The sequence below is a fragment of the Saimiri boliviensis genome, chromosome 2, assembly GCF_048565385.1.
Source record: "Saimiri boliviensis isolate mSaiBol1 chromosome 2, mSaiBol1.pri, whole genome shotgun sequence".
NCBI lineage: Eukaryota > Metazoa > Chordata > Mammalia > Primates > Cebidae > Saimiri > Saimiri boliviensis.
In genome coordinates, this window is record NC_133450.1 from 170,675,473 (window position 1) to 170,693,257 (window position 17,785).

The 17,785-nt window shown below is 36.0% G+C and overlaps 1 protein-coding gene across 2 annotated transcripts in view; it reads left to right on the top strand.

Moving 5' to 3' along the window:
* The window catches only part of CNTLN (centlein), a 314,849-nt gene extending 302,032 nt beyond the window's left edge, over window positions 1–12,817 (top strand). For both annotated transcript variants that reach the window (XM_010338733.3, XM_074394884.1), the window contains exon 26: window positions 11,932–12,817. In XM_010338733.3, the coding sequence (XP_010337035.2) occupies window positions 11,932–12,033 (102 nt within the window). In that variant the 3' untranslated portion in view covers window positions 12,034–12,817. The remainder of the gene's footprint in view (window positions 1–11,931) is intronic.
* Window positions 12,818–17,785: the final 4,968 nt, after the last annotated feature.

Here is a 17,785-nt window from a genome sequence, read left to right on the forward strand (position 1 = left end):
CCTCTCTGCAAAATATGCTTACCTTCTACAGAATGCCTTGCAGTGTGGCAATGGGAAGGGTTTTATAAATCTCTCTGGCTTTTGCAAATAGCATATACTACTAGCCTGAAGGTTAACTGAAAGTTTCTCCTTGCAACTCTGAAGACATTTACTCTGTGGTTATTTCCTATGTTGCACTTAAAACAAATGCATTCACAAACTGACATACTCACACACTCGCTCTGTCTCATACATATAAGCCTACACACTAACCCACACAGAATTATTCCTCACATTTAGATGAAGTAGCAAGAATTTAAAATTCTCCACTCAGAACTTTGCTGTTTTTTTTTTAATTTAACAATGTAAGCCTACTTTCATATCACCAGAATGTGATTAAAGTTAAAGGTACCCTTTTAATAAAATAACTAAATTTAATTTGAATCTGCAAAGAAACTCCTTTTTCTTTTTTTCATTTTATTGTTTTCTTCATGTAGTTTTATCTCCTGTAAAATACATTCTTGTACTGTAAGAAAACAAAGAAGTTTATAACTAGTAATCTAAAATTAAGTCTCAACCAAATATAAAAAGATTTCTGCCTGGAAGTTCTTTATTAACAGTGAATCCATTTTCTATATATATTTGAAGTTAGTAATACTATTTATTCAACAAACTTTTATTGAGTGCTGATAGTATGTAGAAGTGCTAGTCAGCATAGGAAACAAATAGGACTGTTCAGGTCTTTAAAAGGCTTAAACTCTAGGAAATATTAAGTGTTAATGAGGATGGGGAGAAAACTGTGCACTTGTAAGTTGCTAGTGATAATGTAAAATGGTGCCGTTATTGTGGAAAACGCTATGGCAGTTCCTCCACACATTAAGCATAGAGTTACCATATTATCCAGGAAGTCTGCTTCTGGGAGTATTTCCAAAGAATTGAAAATAGGAACTCAAACACATATTTGTATACCAAGGTGCATAACACTGTTGTTCACAATAGCCAAAAGACGGAAATGATCCAAATACTCATTGATGAATGAATGGATAAACAAAATGTGGTTTATGCATACAATTTATTATTCAGCCTTAAAAAGTCATGATGTACCAATACATGCTACAATATGGATGAACCCTGAAGACATTATGCTAAGTGGAATAAGTCAGACACAAAAGGACAAATACTCTGATTCCACTTATTTGAGGTACCTAGATTAATCAAGTTCATAGAGACAGAAAGTAGAATGGTGGTTGTCAGGGGTTGGTGGAACAAGGGGAATGGGGAGTTATTGTTTAATATACGTGGAATTTCAGTTTGGAAAGATGAAAAAGTTCTGTAGATAGAGGTGGTGTTGGTTAGACAACAACATGAATGTAATTAATGCCACTGAGTAAGTGACTTAAAATGATTAAAATGATAAAATGTTTGTCATGTCTATAACATGAAACAATTTTTAAAGAAATCTAAAGTAGGATTTATAGTCAGTATATGTGGGGACACAGATAATATTCATTTCCATTATGATTTAATTGGTTTAAATTAAAGAGGGTAACCTTATCTATTTCCAAAACATTAGGAAGCTCTTATTAATATAAGAGGCAAATTAGTGTAGTCAAATGTAGTATGGGACAGTTCTGCCTTCTGGATAGACAGGTTCCTTGAAAGCACAGCGAGTAATCTTTTATCTCCTGTGCCTTGCTACAGGAAAACAACAAGTCAGTAAACTGTGCCCTAAAAATACGGATTACCCAGAGGACCAGTAAAATCACTCCTATTCTTGCACCTTGAAAAGCCCGTCCTGTGTCATCCCATTCTGTTTTTTGTAACTTTCAAGGGATATTAGCAAGAACATTTTTCATCCAGATTTAGAACTAGATTTTTCCATGGCTGCAGAAAATAGTGCAAGATATATGAAGCACAATGAGTGATAAAATCAAAACCCCATGCTTACAATGTTTGCATTATGAAATATCTAAGCCAACCACTCTTCCAGAGCATGAGCTCTGCCTTGTGGAATAATAGGAAACTCTGTAACTGCTGGAGAAATCCATGCTTAGCATCACGTGCCTGAGATTCATTCAGTTTCTCCTTATATTGACCAGAACTCTCTCCACACAGTAAACTTACAATGGCATATAGTCAGAAGACCTGGAGTTGTGTTCTATCTCATACTAGCATGTGAAGCAGTTAGCTCAAGGCAAGTAACTAAAGCCTCTTTAACTCAATATAAGATAGAAAAATACCACCTGACAGACTTGGAATGATAAAATAATGCATGCTAAAATGAATTGTCCCTTGTAAAAGTGTTTCGTCACCCTTAAAAAGGATACTACCAATTTGAGGCCTATGGAAAATAGCTAAAACTTAGTATGCTAGTGATTTCTTATGTTTAATTTATTTTAAAAGCATATCTTTTTGCCAGATTTGCTAGTAGTGTCCCAGAAGATGCCTAGCCCCTTGCCTGCTAAATAGTAAATACAGTCATGCACATTTTGGCCAGTGACAGACTGCACTAGACAATGGGTGGTCTGGTAAGATTATAATGAAGCTGAAAAAAATTTTTTTTTTACCTTTTATTTTAGGCTCAGGAGTACATGTGTAGGTTGTTATATAGGTAAACTAATGTCATGGGGGTTTGCTCTAAAGACTATTTCATCATCCAGGTACTAAGCCTAGTACCCAATAGTTATTTTTTCTGATCCTCTCCCTCCTCCCACCCTCTGCTGTCCAATAGGCCCCAGGGTGTGTTGTTCCCCTGTATGTATCCATGTGTTCTCATCATTTAGCTCCCACTTATAAGTGAGAACATGCAGTATTTGGTTTTCTGTTCCTGCGTTAGTTTGCTAAGGATATAATGGAGCTGAAAAATTCATATCACCAAGTGACATAGTAACCATCCTAAGGTCGTAGCACAACACATTTCTCTTATTTGTGGTGATACTGGTGTAAACAGACCTGCTGTGCTGCCACTCATAGAAAAGTGTAGCATACACAGTCATGTACTGCACATAATGCTCGATAATAAATGTCTGTGTCATGTAGCATACACGGTCATGTGCCGCACGTAATGCTCGATAATAACCGTCTGTGTCATGTAGCATACACAGTCATGTGCGGCGCGTAATGCTCGAGAATAAACGTCTGTGTCATATAGCATACACAGTCATGTGCGGCGCGTAATGCTCGAGAATAAACGTCTGTGTCATAATAGCATACACGGTCATGTGCCACGCGTAATGCTCGATAATAAACGTCTGTGTCATATAGCATACACGGTCATGTGCCGCGCATAATGCTCGATAATAAACGTCTGTGTCATATAGCATACACGGTCATGTGCCGCACGTAATGCTCGAGAATAAAAGTCTGTGTCATATAGCATACACGGTCATTTGCGGCGCGTAATGCTCGAGAATAAACGTCTGTGTCATATAGCATACACGGTCATGTGCCGCGCGTAATGCTCGATGATAACTGTCTGTGTCATATAGCATACACAGTCATGTGTCGCGCGTAATGCTCGATAATAAATGTCTGTGTCATATAGCATACACAGTCATGTGCCGCGCGTAATGCTCGATAATAAATGTCTGTGTCATTTAGCATACACAGTCATGTGTCGCGCGTAATGCTCGATAATAAATGTCTGTCATATAGCATACACAGTCATGTGCCGCGTGTAATGCTCGAGAATAAATGTCTGTGTCATATAGCATACACAGTCATGTGTCGCGCGTAATGCTCGATAATAAATGTCTGTGTCATATAGCATACACTGTCATGTGCCGCGCGTAATTCTCGATAATAAATGTCTGTGTCATATAGCATACACAGTCATGTGCCACGCGTAATGCTCGATAATAAATGTCTGTGTCATATAGCATACACAGTCATGTGCCGCGCGTAATGCTCGATAATAAATGTCTGTGTCATATAGCATACACAGTCATGTGCCGCGCGTAATGCTCGATAATAACTGTCTGTGTCATATAGCATACACAGTCATGTGCCGCGCGTAATGCTCGATAATAACTGTCTGTGTCATATAGCATACACAGTCATGTGCCGCGTGTAATGCTCGATAATAAATGTCTGTGTTACTAGTTTATGTATTTACTATGCCATTCTTTTTTATGTCACTGAGTCTTGCTCTGTCTCCCAGGTTGGAGTGCAGTGGTGCCGTTTCGGCTTACTGAAACCTCTGCCTGCCAGGCTCAAATAATTCTCCTGCCTCAGCCTCCTGAGTAGCAGGAACTACAGGCGTGCACCACCATGCCCAGCTAATTTTTTTTAAATTAATTTTTGGAGAGATTGATTTTCTACTTGTTGCCCAGGCTGGTCTCCAACTCCTGAGCTCAGGTGATCTGCCTGTCTTGGCCTCCTAAAGTGCTGGGATTACAGGTGTGAGCCACTGTGCCCAGCCTACTATGCCAGGCATTTTGTCATTGTTTTAGAGTATACTCTTCTACTTATTTTTTTTTTAAGTTAACTGTAAAACAGCCTAAGGCAAGTCTTTCAGGAGGTATTCCAGAAGAAGGCATTGCTAACAGAGGAGGTGACAGCTCCATGTTAGTTATTGCCCTTGAAGACCTTCCAATGGGACAAGATGTGGAGGTGGAAGACAGTGATTGTGATGACCCTGACCCTATGTAGGCCCAGGCTAATATGTATATTTTGTGTCTTATTTTTTAATTAAAATGTTTAAAAATAGAAAAAGCTTACAGAATAAAGATATAAAAATATTTTTTACAGCTGTACAATATGTTTGTGTTTTAAGCTAGATGTTCTTACAAAAGAGTCAAAAATTAAAGTTTACAAAGTAAAGTTACAGTAAGGTAAGGTTAATTTATTACTGAAGGAAGAAAAAGGTTTCTTAAATACATTTAATGTAGCCTAAGTATACAGTGTTTATAGTATCTACAGTAGTGTACAGTAATGTCCTAGGCCTTCACATTTAATCACCACTCACTCACTGACTCGCCCAGAGCAACTTTCACTCCCACAGACTCCATTTGTTGTGAGGGGCCTGTTCAGGGGTACCATTTCAAAAAATCTTTTATATCGTATTTTTATTCTACCTTTCCTACATTTAGATATACAAATTACATTTGCCTACAGTATTCAGTGCAGTAACATGCAGTAACAGGTTTATAGCCTAGGAGCAATAAGCATAGAATGTTGCCTAGGTGTGTAGCAGGCTGTACCATCTAGGTTTGCACAATGACAAAATCCCCTAACAATGTATTTCTCAAAGTGCATCCCTATTGCTAAGTGATACATAATTGTATTTGTTGAGTGCTTTCAATGGGGGGGGGGTATAAATCACTATCCACAATTACCCAGATTCTGGGGTGATATATTTAAGTCAGCATTCAGTGACACAGTGATAAACAAAAGACTGAATAATTCTGTTCTCTTTTGGATCTTTTCCAATCTCTTTGCTTTTCCTACCTGTACAGTTAAGTGTTCTCTTGGTCATTTCAGGCTGCTATCACAGAACACCATAGACTGGGTGGCTTAAACAAGAAACATTTATTTTTCACAGTTTTGGGGTCTGGGAAGTCCAAGTTCAGGAATTGGCCGTAGGAACATTCTTCCTGTTTTGCAGATCATGGTCTTCTCATTGTATTCTCAAATAGCAGAGAGCAAGCTCTCCTATCTCTTTTTATAAGGGCACTAATCCCATTCAGGAGGCTTCCCTCCTCATGGCCTAATTACCTCCCAAAACCCTTACCTCTTAATACAATCACTTTGGGATTTGAGATTTTAACATACAAATTTTGAGGGAACACAAGCATTTAGTTAATAAAAGGAGTCTACCTGCTAAATACTTTTTATGTCTGTTAAGCTTTCTTTTCTGTAACTCAGAGTTGTAACGTCTACATAAAAAGGGACTCCTTGTTACAGCAGACTGTAGACTCTGAAAAGTGTTCTCTCTAGCATGTATATCTCACCTAGTCATGAAGGAGCATACAAAGAATGGAAATATCCCCTTAAAGTATATATTCTGCACACTTCCTGGCATTTAAGAAAGTGAGTCATATTAAGATAGTCTGAATACCAGTATTAAGATGTATTTGTCATTATGTGTGCTGGCTTTGTGAGAAGACAACTAGGATTCCAAAAAGGTCTTGCAGGTGGTTGGAGAAGGTGGGGTAAAGTAGTAATATTCCAGGCTCTGTTTAAGACCAGTGTTCACACAGTTCATAGGGATCCATACTGATGTCCAGGGAAGTTTAGGGAATTCAGTTCCTTTTTGTGCTGGTATCATTGCCCAAAGTTTTCTCTTAAAGGTGAGGGCATAACAGTAGTCTGATCTATGAGAATACTGGTCATCAGTTAGGGAAAAGTGACTTGATAGGAGGGGAAAATGAGGGAAGGGAGAAACTCCCAGCTGCTTAGGAACCAGTGGCAAGAGGTTAGCCCTATCTAGGCAAGTTGTGGGGATGAGAATTACAGTGTCACTCAGGAACTGGACAAGAAGACTAATCACAGCCTAGAGGTGCTTCTGGGTTTGAGAAGTCTACAGCTAACTTAAATTTCTCCATTTCTCTTCTATCTTATATAACTTACCATAGCCCTGAAGAACTGGCTGGCAGTTCATTTTAGATAAATCCTCAAGTATCTTACCAAGTGTCTCTGCAACTCCAAGGACTTTATAAATAGAATAGATCACCCATTTGCTTTAAGTGTTATGGAAGCACTCCTTGAGGCAAAAGAATAAAATAAATAATTAATTATTTCAACTCTTTATTCCTCATTCTGTCTTAAAACTTCTAGAGTAAGGTTCAAAATTAAAGAGAAAACAAATTTTAGCCTTCAACAGAGTTATGAAAGCAGCAGGTACAGCCTTCTCTGTGTCCATTTTCAGCATAGCTCCAAGAGTTTTTATATCTACAAGGGTATGCAGCAGAAATAGAAACATTTGGGAGACATAACTCAAAATTGAGTACCAAATTTAAATTACAAATAAATTGTTCCTTCTAATAGCATTCTTGATTGTTTTAACAAGTTCAGTCTTTACAAGATAATAGAGTGGATGCTGACCACTCAGATATGTGTGTGTGCTTGTATGTATGCAAATAAATGCAGATACCAAATGTTGAACCTTTAATTTTAAAATAAACGACATTATCCTTTCTTATTAAAGTCTCAAAGTCTCATTAGTTCAGATCATTTTTTAAGAGCAAATATAATTCATAAAATTGTATATTTTTCACTTTCAATATGACTCTAGATAAAAGTCAAATTTTGTTTTATAAGCAATATCTTTTTGGTTACAGTCTTCAAACAGAAAACAAGAATAAAAATGGTCAAATTGTTAATTTTATCCTTTATACTTAAAAGTTATCCTTATTTCCATTTTTTCTTTCAATACAGAAGAATTTTAATTTTATATTAAGAGCATATTCCCAGTAATGCTGATGTAATAAGTTATTTATATGTTTTACAATCATGGACTTTAAGCTTTGCTGTTTTTCTAAGATAGTTCTCAAACATCTGCAGTCATCATTTATATCATTTATATCTCACCTCTAAAGAGAGCCACAATTTGTAAGTGTGGGTAATAAATTTAGTATTGTGACAGTTGCATGCCAGTTCCTAAAGGTAAACATCTGTAGGTGTTTATATGTCAGAGAAGCTGAAAACCTGTGTGAAATCAGGGGAGATCCCTCCAGTAATAGAAATCACTCTTTGTAACAGGAACAGCCAGAATGACTAGGAAGATCTGCCTGTACCCCAAAACCTAAAATGCAATAAAAAAAAGACTACCTATAGACCAAGCCAAACTTAGTTGTCAGATATCCCAGTTAAATTTCTATGCCAAGAAGTTTTACTCTATATGAAATCTTCTCTTGTCCGTTTTTCTCTTTATGCTGAAGAATTCAAGCATATATAACTCTGCACTGATATGCCTAGGAGCATCATCTCTCCTTTTTTATCCAAGAGAGAAAAAGAAATCATGCAGCCTCTCTGGACTTTATAATCCCTGGCAAATACCATCTGAGATGAAGCCCACAACAGCATAATTGTTGGGTTTGTTGTTTCAGATGTATTTTATAGGGAGCAAGAGGATCTTTGCTGTGGTCAGTCAGATTGCCACTTCTATCCAACTCTAAAATCCTATTAGTAAAAGGTCAGCTGTGCCTTTCTATACCTCAGAGATTTCTAAGGGAGATTTAGCCCCTTCCAGAATGCATAAAAGATAATATAATTAACTATAAACTCCTCATATGAAATAAATACCCATTTAATCTGTACTTCAAAGTAGAAGAAGGTTTGGGTCTCTTGTTCTTAGTCTTTTAAAAATATTTTGCACTTAAAAAATATGGCAAACAAAAAAGCAGACTGTGAATTTTTAATGTGCTTTCCAATGTATGCCATATTTTAAGTACAGTTTCAGTCCTAACTCTAACCAACCTAGGGCTATATGCTGAGAATTGATGTTCATGTGGTACTGTAAGATTTTGAAGAGCTTTTTTGAATCATTGAAGATTAAATTATGTTCCATCCAACTTTTCTGTTAACTATAATTGATGATGTTTAAGAATTAGTATAAGTAATAACTCTCAATTAACCAAAATAGCCAGTTAACTTGAAAATTCCACTCGTGACCATTTTTACAAACAAAATCTTTTGGTAATTCATTCTAGACTAAGCAGAATTGTTTTGTGTACAATCCATGAAAAAGTTTGCTAAATAAATGAATAGTTTAAACTTGTTAAAACCAAAGTTGTTAGTGCTTTCATTATCTGAATACATATTGAGTCTTTTCCATAAAGCAAGAACTATTTGTAAAGCAGGAAGGACAGATACTTAATTTTTTTAGTTGACAGTTACTTTAAGTTGTATTCATCTGAAAATAGTAAGTATATTTTACAAAATGTTTTGTATTTCTGACTTTTTCTAAATTTGTTTCAATTATTAACTATTTTATTATATCTTCTGTTATAAAATTACCTTAATTATAACTGAGCCTTATGTATTTAAAAATAATTTTTGAAACACCTCTTTGAAAGCTGAATTTACAGTTAGCAATAATCCAGAAGGTATAAACAGCAAGTAGAGTGAGCACTGGGTTTAGAGGAAAATATTATCAATTGGTTCATAAAAAGGGAAAATAGAAAATTTGAATTAAAATAAAAATTTTAAATCTCACACTAACTTGTAAGATATATGAACTTTTGTCTAAAATTATATAGTGACAAATACTTTGTTTCTTCTAATCCATTATAGACAGTTAGGTTCCTTGCAAGGGCAGTAGATGTACACATACTATGCACTTTGATTCAAGCGTTGTACTACTTTTGGAAATCCAAAATGTGTTAGCCTCTATACAAAGCTTAAAGGAAACTTACAATCCATTAAAACACGGTTGGCATACAGTTGTGTTTAACTCTGAGGCTTTTTGGTTTATTGGGAACCAGAGCAAGAGAATAAATGGAGTTGGTAATAAATTAGTAAATCGACCTCCTGTTCCATTTTAGAGGCTTTCTGGAAGAGTTCTTTGAGCTTGACTTTTTAAAGGTAATATCTATGTTGAAAATTGTTCAGATCACAAGATAATAAGAGTAGATTTAGATTTAAACTTGAAAATGAAATTTGCAAACAAGATAATTAATGCCAACACATTCTGGCCTGGTGAGAGGTCTGTGATATTATTACATAGGAAATGATATAACCTGTATGTTCTCCAAACTGTGTTTCATGGACCACTAATTCAGCCTGATAAATAGACCATGAGAAAAGGATGGACAAATGAATTTACAAATAGAATATGATATTGCCGTCTTGGAGAAACACAGTGCCTGTTAGCCTCTTAAAGACTCTTAAGAGATCCTGAACTAAAGGAATTATTTAGAAGTTTGGTTTGTGTCCCAAGTTTGTTTGATTAGAGAACAATTTTAGAAAATGAAACACTCACTTCTGCTTTGTTTCTACCAGCAAGGGATGGGAAATTACTCCCATCTTCTATATTCCTTTTAGATAGGAATGCATATGGTACTAAGTGACATCATTTAAATAAAAATTGCGCAGTAGTTTTGTCATTTTTTGGTGCATTTCTTTCACACCTAATATTAATGCTCTCATTTATTTGCAAAACTGGCATCTTTGTCAAATGTAACTCTTTTTCACATCCAAAAAGAGCAATTTGTCAAAATCAAAATGTACTGCTTTTATCATTATCCTTCAGAAGAGAACTGATCATATTCTTTTTTCTTATTTCTAAGATGCTTTTCCCACTTCACATTCCTGAAAGTGGGATGCATATGCAGTAAGTGTATGTTTGATGTGGTAGATTTTTCCCCTTAGGAAAGCTATTTTAAAGTCAATGTATATATCTTCTGTTCATCTGTATCTTAAAACTGAAGAAATGTGCTGTTTTGTTATCTTATACTTTCCTCAATGGTAAATTTCAAGTAAGACAAATATGTGAAGCTCCTGTGTTTCTGAGAAAGAGACACAGACTCAGGCTACCTTAAGGAGAAGGTGGATTACTATAAAGATAAGAAGGGACTTAAACTAGAATGTTCTTTGAGTCTGAGGCAGTTCTCTGGATCAGCTGTGGTCCCTCTTTCTCCTTCATGGCTGATGCTGTCTATTTGTGCTGAGCACCCAGACAAAGGCCATGAGGCAACCCTGAGTCAGATGCAGACAGTGATGCTGTCGGTGGTCACCCCAGCACAAAAACGGGCCTGATGCTACTTCCCTGTAAGGAAGGGTGCTGGGCATGCTAATCATTCCCATTGACATATTCAAGGAAACAAGAAGTAGTTTATCCCTGGTTGATCTAAAGGACAAGTCTAAGAAATGACTTAACAAACTTCTTCTTTTTTTTTTTTTTTTTTTTTTTTGAGACGCAGTTTCACTCTTGTTACCCAGGCTGGAGTGCAATGGCGTGATCTCGGCTCACCGCAACCTCCGCCTCCTGGGTTCAGGCCATTCTCCTGCCTCAGCCTCCTGAGTAGCTGGGATTACAGGCACGCGCCACCATGTCCAGCTAATTTTTTTTGTATTTTTAGTAGAGACAGGGTTTCACCATGTTGACCAGGATGGTCTCGATCTCCTGACCTCGTGATCCACCCACCTCGGCCTCCCAAAGTGCTGGGATTACAGGCTTGAGCCACCGCGCCCGGCCCAACAAACTTCTTAATTATGACAGACCTCTTATGTGAGTCTAGGTAGCTGAGAATAAGGATAAGAGAACGTTTCTAGGATTCAGAAGTAACTGGGGCTGCATTTCAGATTGTTTACTTACCACCTATAACTGTAGAACTATATTGGATGAGTTGGAGTTCTACAGGCAACTTAGTGAAACAGAGGGAACAATAAAACTTGTCCAGAAAAGTTATATAAATTATGAAATTTAAAAATGTAGTCTACATTTCATAAACTCAGCAGTTTGCAACATGTGTATTACACTTTGATATGCCAAACAACTTTTCTGTAACAACTTAATCAATGGATATACTTTTGCCATTTTTTTCCTCTGAAGTTTTTACTCTACAACTCTTGAGATGTTCGGCTCTAACACAGACATGTGGATTGATGGTTCTCTCTCATTCTTTTATGAGTGATGAACATACAGTACTACTTCTGTGGGCCTGTGTGCCCTAGAGATGACTGTAACCTGCTATTGATCAGCTGATTGAAGATAAATGGCTTAGCTGCTTGTATTGCAGATTACATCATTAACATGGTCAGTAAACCATGAATTGTTCAATAAGGCGTTTATCTTTTTTCATTTTACTTCTGCTCTTTTATCATTTTTATTAGGAAAGACAAAATTACCCACACTAACCAGCAAGATCAGTAGAAAAGACATCCAGTAGGGTACCATTATGGCTGCAAAGTTGCAGACATCTAACTTCTAATGGTTTAATGATATTTAGTATGTTTTTGAACTGAAGAAAATACAGAGTTTTAATAATCGTTTTTGTGTTTCTTTTACAGCTTCCTTTTGCCTCATATTTACTAGAAGCAGTACTGGAAAAACTAAATGAAAAAAAGAAACTAGTTGAAGGATATTTTACAATTATGAAAGATATTAGATGACATTAAAATGGAGAGCTTTATTACAAATGTGAAAACTTTTTATGTGGTGTGCTTGGAATATACACATTGCAATTCTGATACAATTATCTGCTCCAACTATCAATAGTCAGGTTCAATACCAAAACAGGAAGTCTCTGAAACTAATTAATTGCTGAACAAGTGAAACTAATTAAGTGCATAGCCATTTAAAAGGAAATAGTGTAGCATTTGATTGTTGAATACAAATATTGCCACAAATCAATGCAAACTTAAAAATGATTTTCCTTCTAGTGCAGTAAAAGAAACTGAACAGGCTTGGCACACACAAATTGGTCTGAGCATAAGAAGAAAAAGTATCAACTAAGGATTTAGTGTTTTAAGTTTCATAAAGAAACTAGATTTTTTTACATAAAACTGCTGTAGATGGCCTTAAGTGGTCCAGGGAACAACAGATTTGTATTGTGAGCAAATATAAAATGAAGCATCATAACTTGAGCATTTATTGAAATAAATTGTGTGGTCCAATTGAATCTATTCTTATTGATGTGCTGGTTTATGTAGGAGATACTGTGTATTTCTGTAACTGTTTGGCAAAAATAAAAACACTTTCTTCTTCTCTTTCTTAAATTCACAATGCTATACTTTGTGTAGTCCTATAAATTCGCAGGGGACCACAAACTCAGTGTTTGTGGCTCTACTTAACAGAACTCCTAGTGTGGTCAACTAATTAAAGTTACATTCTTAACCATGATTCCTGAACATTCCCGCCTCATTTCACCTCTTCACTGTGTTCCTGCCATACCCTTTTTGGTTCCTCTAATTCACCAAACTGGTGCCTGCCTCCCACATTTGTTCTTTGTCTTCTCTCTTTCTAGAATACTCTGCATTCACCTTTCCTCATGACTCGCTCCTTGTCATCATTTGGGTCCACCTTTCCCAGTCCCTCAGAGACACAGTCTCTGACCAGCTTACTATTTTATTTCCTCATAGCACAAAATTACCTATGTATCTGTTCGTGTATTTGTTTCTTGTTTATTTTCTTCTTCCCCCCCTTTAGTATATAGGTCCCAAGAGATTAAGGCAGAGGCTGGCAGATTTTAGCCTGCAGGGAGAATCTGACCTGCCACCTGTTTTGTAAGGCTCACAAGTTAAGAATGGTTTTTGCCATTAAATGATTTTAAAAATCAGAAAGGAGAATAATATTTTGTAGCATGTAAAAATTATATAAAATTCAAATTTTGGTGTCTGTCAATAAAGTTTTGTTGGAACACAATGGTGCTCATTCATTTCTTTATTGTCATGGCTGCTTTCACACTATGTTAGTGTAGTTGAGTAGTTACGGAAGAGACTGTGCTGCTCTAATAACTTTGCAATACTGGCCTGGAATACTACAAATCACAATGACACAGTTGCAACTTGACAGAATTTTAAGTGACAAAAATACTGCCTTACTGCTTATTAAAAAAAAAAACAAAAAACAGTATACAGTTTTCATGTCAAAACAAGAAAAGAAGAAACAAATGACCATCAAATGTCACACACTAAGGTACAATGAAGTGCAGATTTTGTTATTGAATTAGATGGCAAAAAAAATATTGTGTTTATTATGTGACTACACTATATGCCAAAAGAATACAATTAAAACATTACTGTACTAAGCATTCATCACAGTGTTCCCAACTCACGGGAAAGAGAGTAACAAAAATGTACGAAATTTAAAATGTAATACCTCATTACAGCAGAATTTTGTTACAAAGATAAAAATGAGACTGCATAATATGACCTTGATACCAAGACTAAACAAAGACAGTACAAAAAAAGAAAATGTGGTAGACTGAAAAATGGCTCCTGAAGATGTTCACTGCTTAATTCCTGAAACCTGTGAATGTGTTACTCTATGTGTCAAAAGGAAATCTGCAAATATGATTAAGTCAGGATCTTGAGTGGGAAGATTATCTTGGATTACTGAAATGAACCTGACGAAACTGCAAGTGTTCTTTTGAGAGGGAGGTAAGAAAAGTCAGAGAAAGAAAGAGAGTAATGCTACCAAGAGAAGCAGAAAGAGAAATTTGAAGATGCTACACTACTAGCTTAAAATATGGAGGAAAGGCCCATGAACCAAAGAATGTGGATGGCCTTTGGAGACCAGAAAAGGCAAAGAAACAGATTCTTCCTAGATCTTTGGGAAGCACTGTCAGCACATTGACTTTAGCCAGTGAAACTGATTTTGGACATCTAGAATTGTAAGATAATAAATTTTATCTGTTTTAAGCCAGTAAGTTTGTGGTACTTTGTGATTCCAGCGATAGAAAACAAATACAATATGCCAAAAATCTGTTTAGAATTTTTACATCTATGTTCATGAGGGATATTTGTCAAAAGATACAAGATCAAGGCTGGTTCAATATTAAAAAATCAGTGTAAACCACCATATTAACAAGCTAAAAATACCATGCAATCATAAAATTTGATATAGAAAAAGCATGTAACAAAAGTTGGCATTCATTTATTTAAAAAAAAAAAAAAAAACTCAAAACCAGAAATAGGAACTTCTCAATTTGATAAGACCATCTCTCAAAAGCCTACAGCTAACATTGTAAATAATGATGAGGACCAAACACTTCCCCCATGACCAGGAACAAGGCGAGGATTTCAACTCTCACCACTCTCACTGAACATAACATGGGAAATCTAGCTAACCTAGGGAGGCAAGAAAAGGAAATAAAAGGCATCCAGATTGGAAAGGAAAAATAAATTATAAAATTAATGAGTTCAGCAAGATCTCCAGATACAAAATCAACGTAGAAAAAAATTATATTTCTATACACTAGTAAACTAGTAAAAAAAAATGTGGAAACTGAAATTTAAAATACAGTACAATTTACAATTTTCCCAAAACCAGAAGTACTTAGGTATAAAACCTGACAAAATGTGTAATACTTGTATATGAAAACTACAAAACACTGATGAAAGAAATAAAGAAATAATAAATTAGGAGACATAGTGAGAGCATGGGTTAGGATACTTATATTAAAGATGCCAGCTGTCTCCAAATTTATATAGATTTAACACATTTCCCACCAACATCACAGCAAGAGATTTAGGAAATAGATAACATTTTTCTAAAATGTATATGGGAACTCAGAGAAACTAGAATAGCAAAAAACACCCTAAGAAGCATAACAGTGGGAGGCATCACTTTACCCAGTTTCAAGATGGATTATATAGTTACAATAATCAGGAGTGTGTGGTGCTGGCAGGCAGATAGTGGGACAAATAAATCAATGGAACAAAATAGAAAACCAAGAAATATACCTAAGCAAATATGTCCAACTGATTTGAGACAAAGATTCAAAAGCAATTCAATAGAGGTATAACCACCATTTTGACAAAGGGTCCTAAAGTAGTTGGGCATCCTGGGTTAAAAAAACAAAACAAAACAAAAAGTTGACCGAAACCTCACACATCACACATTCAGACATAAATTAAAATGGGTCAACATTTAAATGTAAAATGTAGAATATAACATAGAGAAAATCTTCAGGACCTCAGACTTGCTGAAGAATTTCTAGCTGTGACACCAGAAGCATGATGCAAAAAAGAAAAATTGGTAAGTTTTATTTCGTCAAAATTAAAAACTTTAGCCCTGGGAATAGGCAAGCTGCAGACTGGTGGAAAATATTTGCAAATCACATATCTGATGAAGGAGCCGTATCTTAAACAGTTCTCAACACTCAACAGTGAACTCAACAACAAAACAGTCCTCCATAAGTAACATTTACATCCTGGGAGATTATGAAATAAGCTTGGGGCTATGGCTGCTGTAAGTGAAAGTTGTCATGTTTATGTGTGTTTCAGAATATGAGACAGCAGAAAGAGTGAATTTCACTCTTCAACACTAGTCCTTAGTCATATATTGAAAGCTTTGCCTATTTTAATTTCTCCTTCAAATTATGCAGGATTCTTCCCAGTAGCACAAATGACCTTTGCATTTAGGGGGTTGAAAGTGAAAATTATTGTAATGAATTTGTAGCCATAATGAGAAAAGCTTACTTAATGCTCCCAAATAACTGTAAAACCAAACAAAATGTATCAGAAAACATTCTGAGAGAGCCCTTTATTGGCCTGTGTTCTGAAGGGTCCTGAGATTTGTGGGCAGAAGAGTTGCTATTTTTTTGTCTTTTAAAACATTTTGGCTGGGCATTGTAGCTCATGCCTGTAATCCCAGCACTTTGGGAGGCCGAGGCAGGTGGATCACCTGAGGTCAGGAGTTTGAGATCAGCCTGGCCAACATGGTGAAACCCTGTCTCTACTAAAAATATGAAAATTAGCTGGGTGTGGGGTGGGTGCCTGTAATCCCAGCTACTCAGGAATGAGGCAGGAGAATTGCTGGAATCAGGAGGAAGAGGTTGCAGTGAGCCGAGATAGAGCCACTGTACTGCAGCCTGGGTGACAAGAGAGAGACTCTGTCTCAAAAGAAAAAAAAAATTAATACATAAAAATTTTACATAAGTGTGGGGTAAAATTGAATGTTGCAATGCATGTGTACATGGTTAATTATTAAATCAGGGTAATTATATCTGTCACCTCAAACATGCATTACTTGGTTGTGGTAAGAACATTCAAAATCCTGTCTTTATTTTATTTTATTTTATTTTAGATTCAGGGGGTACGTGTTTTGCTAAATGAATACATTGCATGATTCTGAGCTTTGAGTTTCTAAGCTCACATCACCCAAGTATTGAACATAGTACCTGATATATAATTTTTCAACCCTTTCCCTCTCCCTTTCCCCACTTTTGGAATCCCCAGTGCTTATTGTTTCCATCTTTGTGTTTGTGTGTACTCAATATTTATCTCTCACTTTTAAATGAGAACTTGAGGTATTTTGTTTTCTGTTTCTGTATTGATTTGCTTAGGACAGTCACTTCCAGCTCTATTCCCACTCTTGCAAAGGATATGCTTTTGTTCTTTTTTACGGCTGCATAGTATTCCATGGTATATATATTTACCACATTTTCTTTATCCAGTCCATCATGGATAGGCACCTGGGTCCTATGTCTTTGCTATTGTGAAGAATGCTGCAATGAACATACAAATGCAGGTATCAGTAGAATGATTTACTTTCCTTTGCATATATATCTGCTAATTGGGTTGCTGGGTCAAATAGTAATTCTGTTCTTAGTTTGAAGACTTGCTGTTTTTAATTCCTACATTCCAGCCACATAACTGACTTTGGTATTAACACAAATTTATATGAGTGGCTTAATATAATGGGATAAAAATGACTTTTGTTGCTTGTGATATGAAAGCTTTCCTCAAAAAGATGATTTTTTAAAAGCCTCTTAACTTACCTTTTAATTTTTAAATACACAAAGACATATTTTATTAATTTTTTCCCCACTCACTGAGGAATGGTAGACATTACAAATGCTTTTGCACTTAGTTTAATCCTCAGTTTCCTTCTTTTTCAACACACACAGTCTACAAAACCACAGTTTTGACATCAGCTCCTTCCAACACTTTTGCCACATTCAACTTTCCTTTCACCTAGGAAATTATCATTAATGATAATTTAAAAGAAGGTGGTGCCCTCCTGCCTTCTGTACTCTTATATTTCGTGACAGAGAAAATGTCACTCTTTGTTAATGCTGACCCTAGCACTAAGGCTTCAGTCACTCAGAGAGAAGTATTAGAGACTTCTCTGGGTTCATGCCCCACCCTGTAGGTCAGAGTCTGGAAAAATATATCTTTAACCTACCTGAACCTAGTT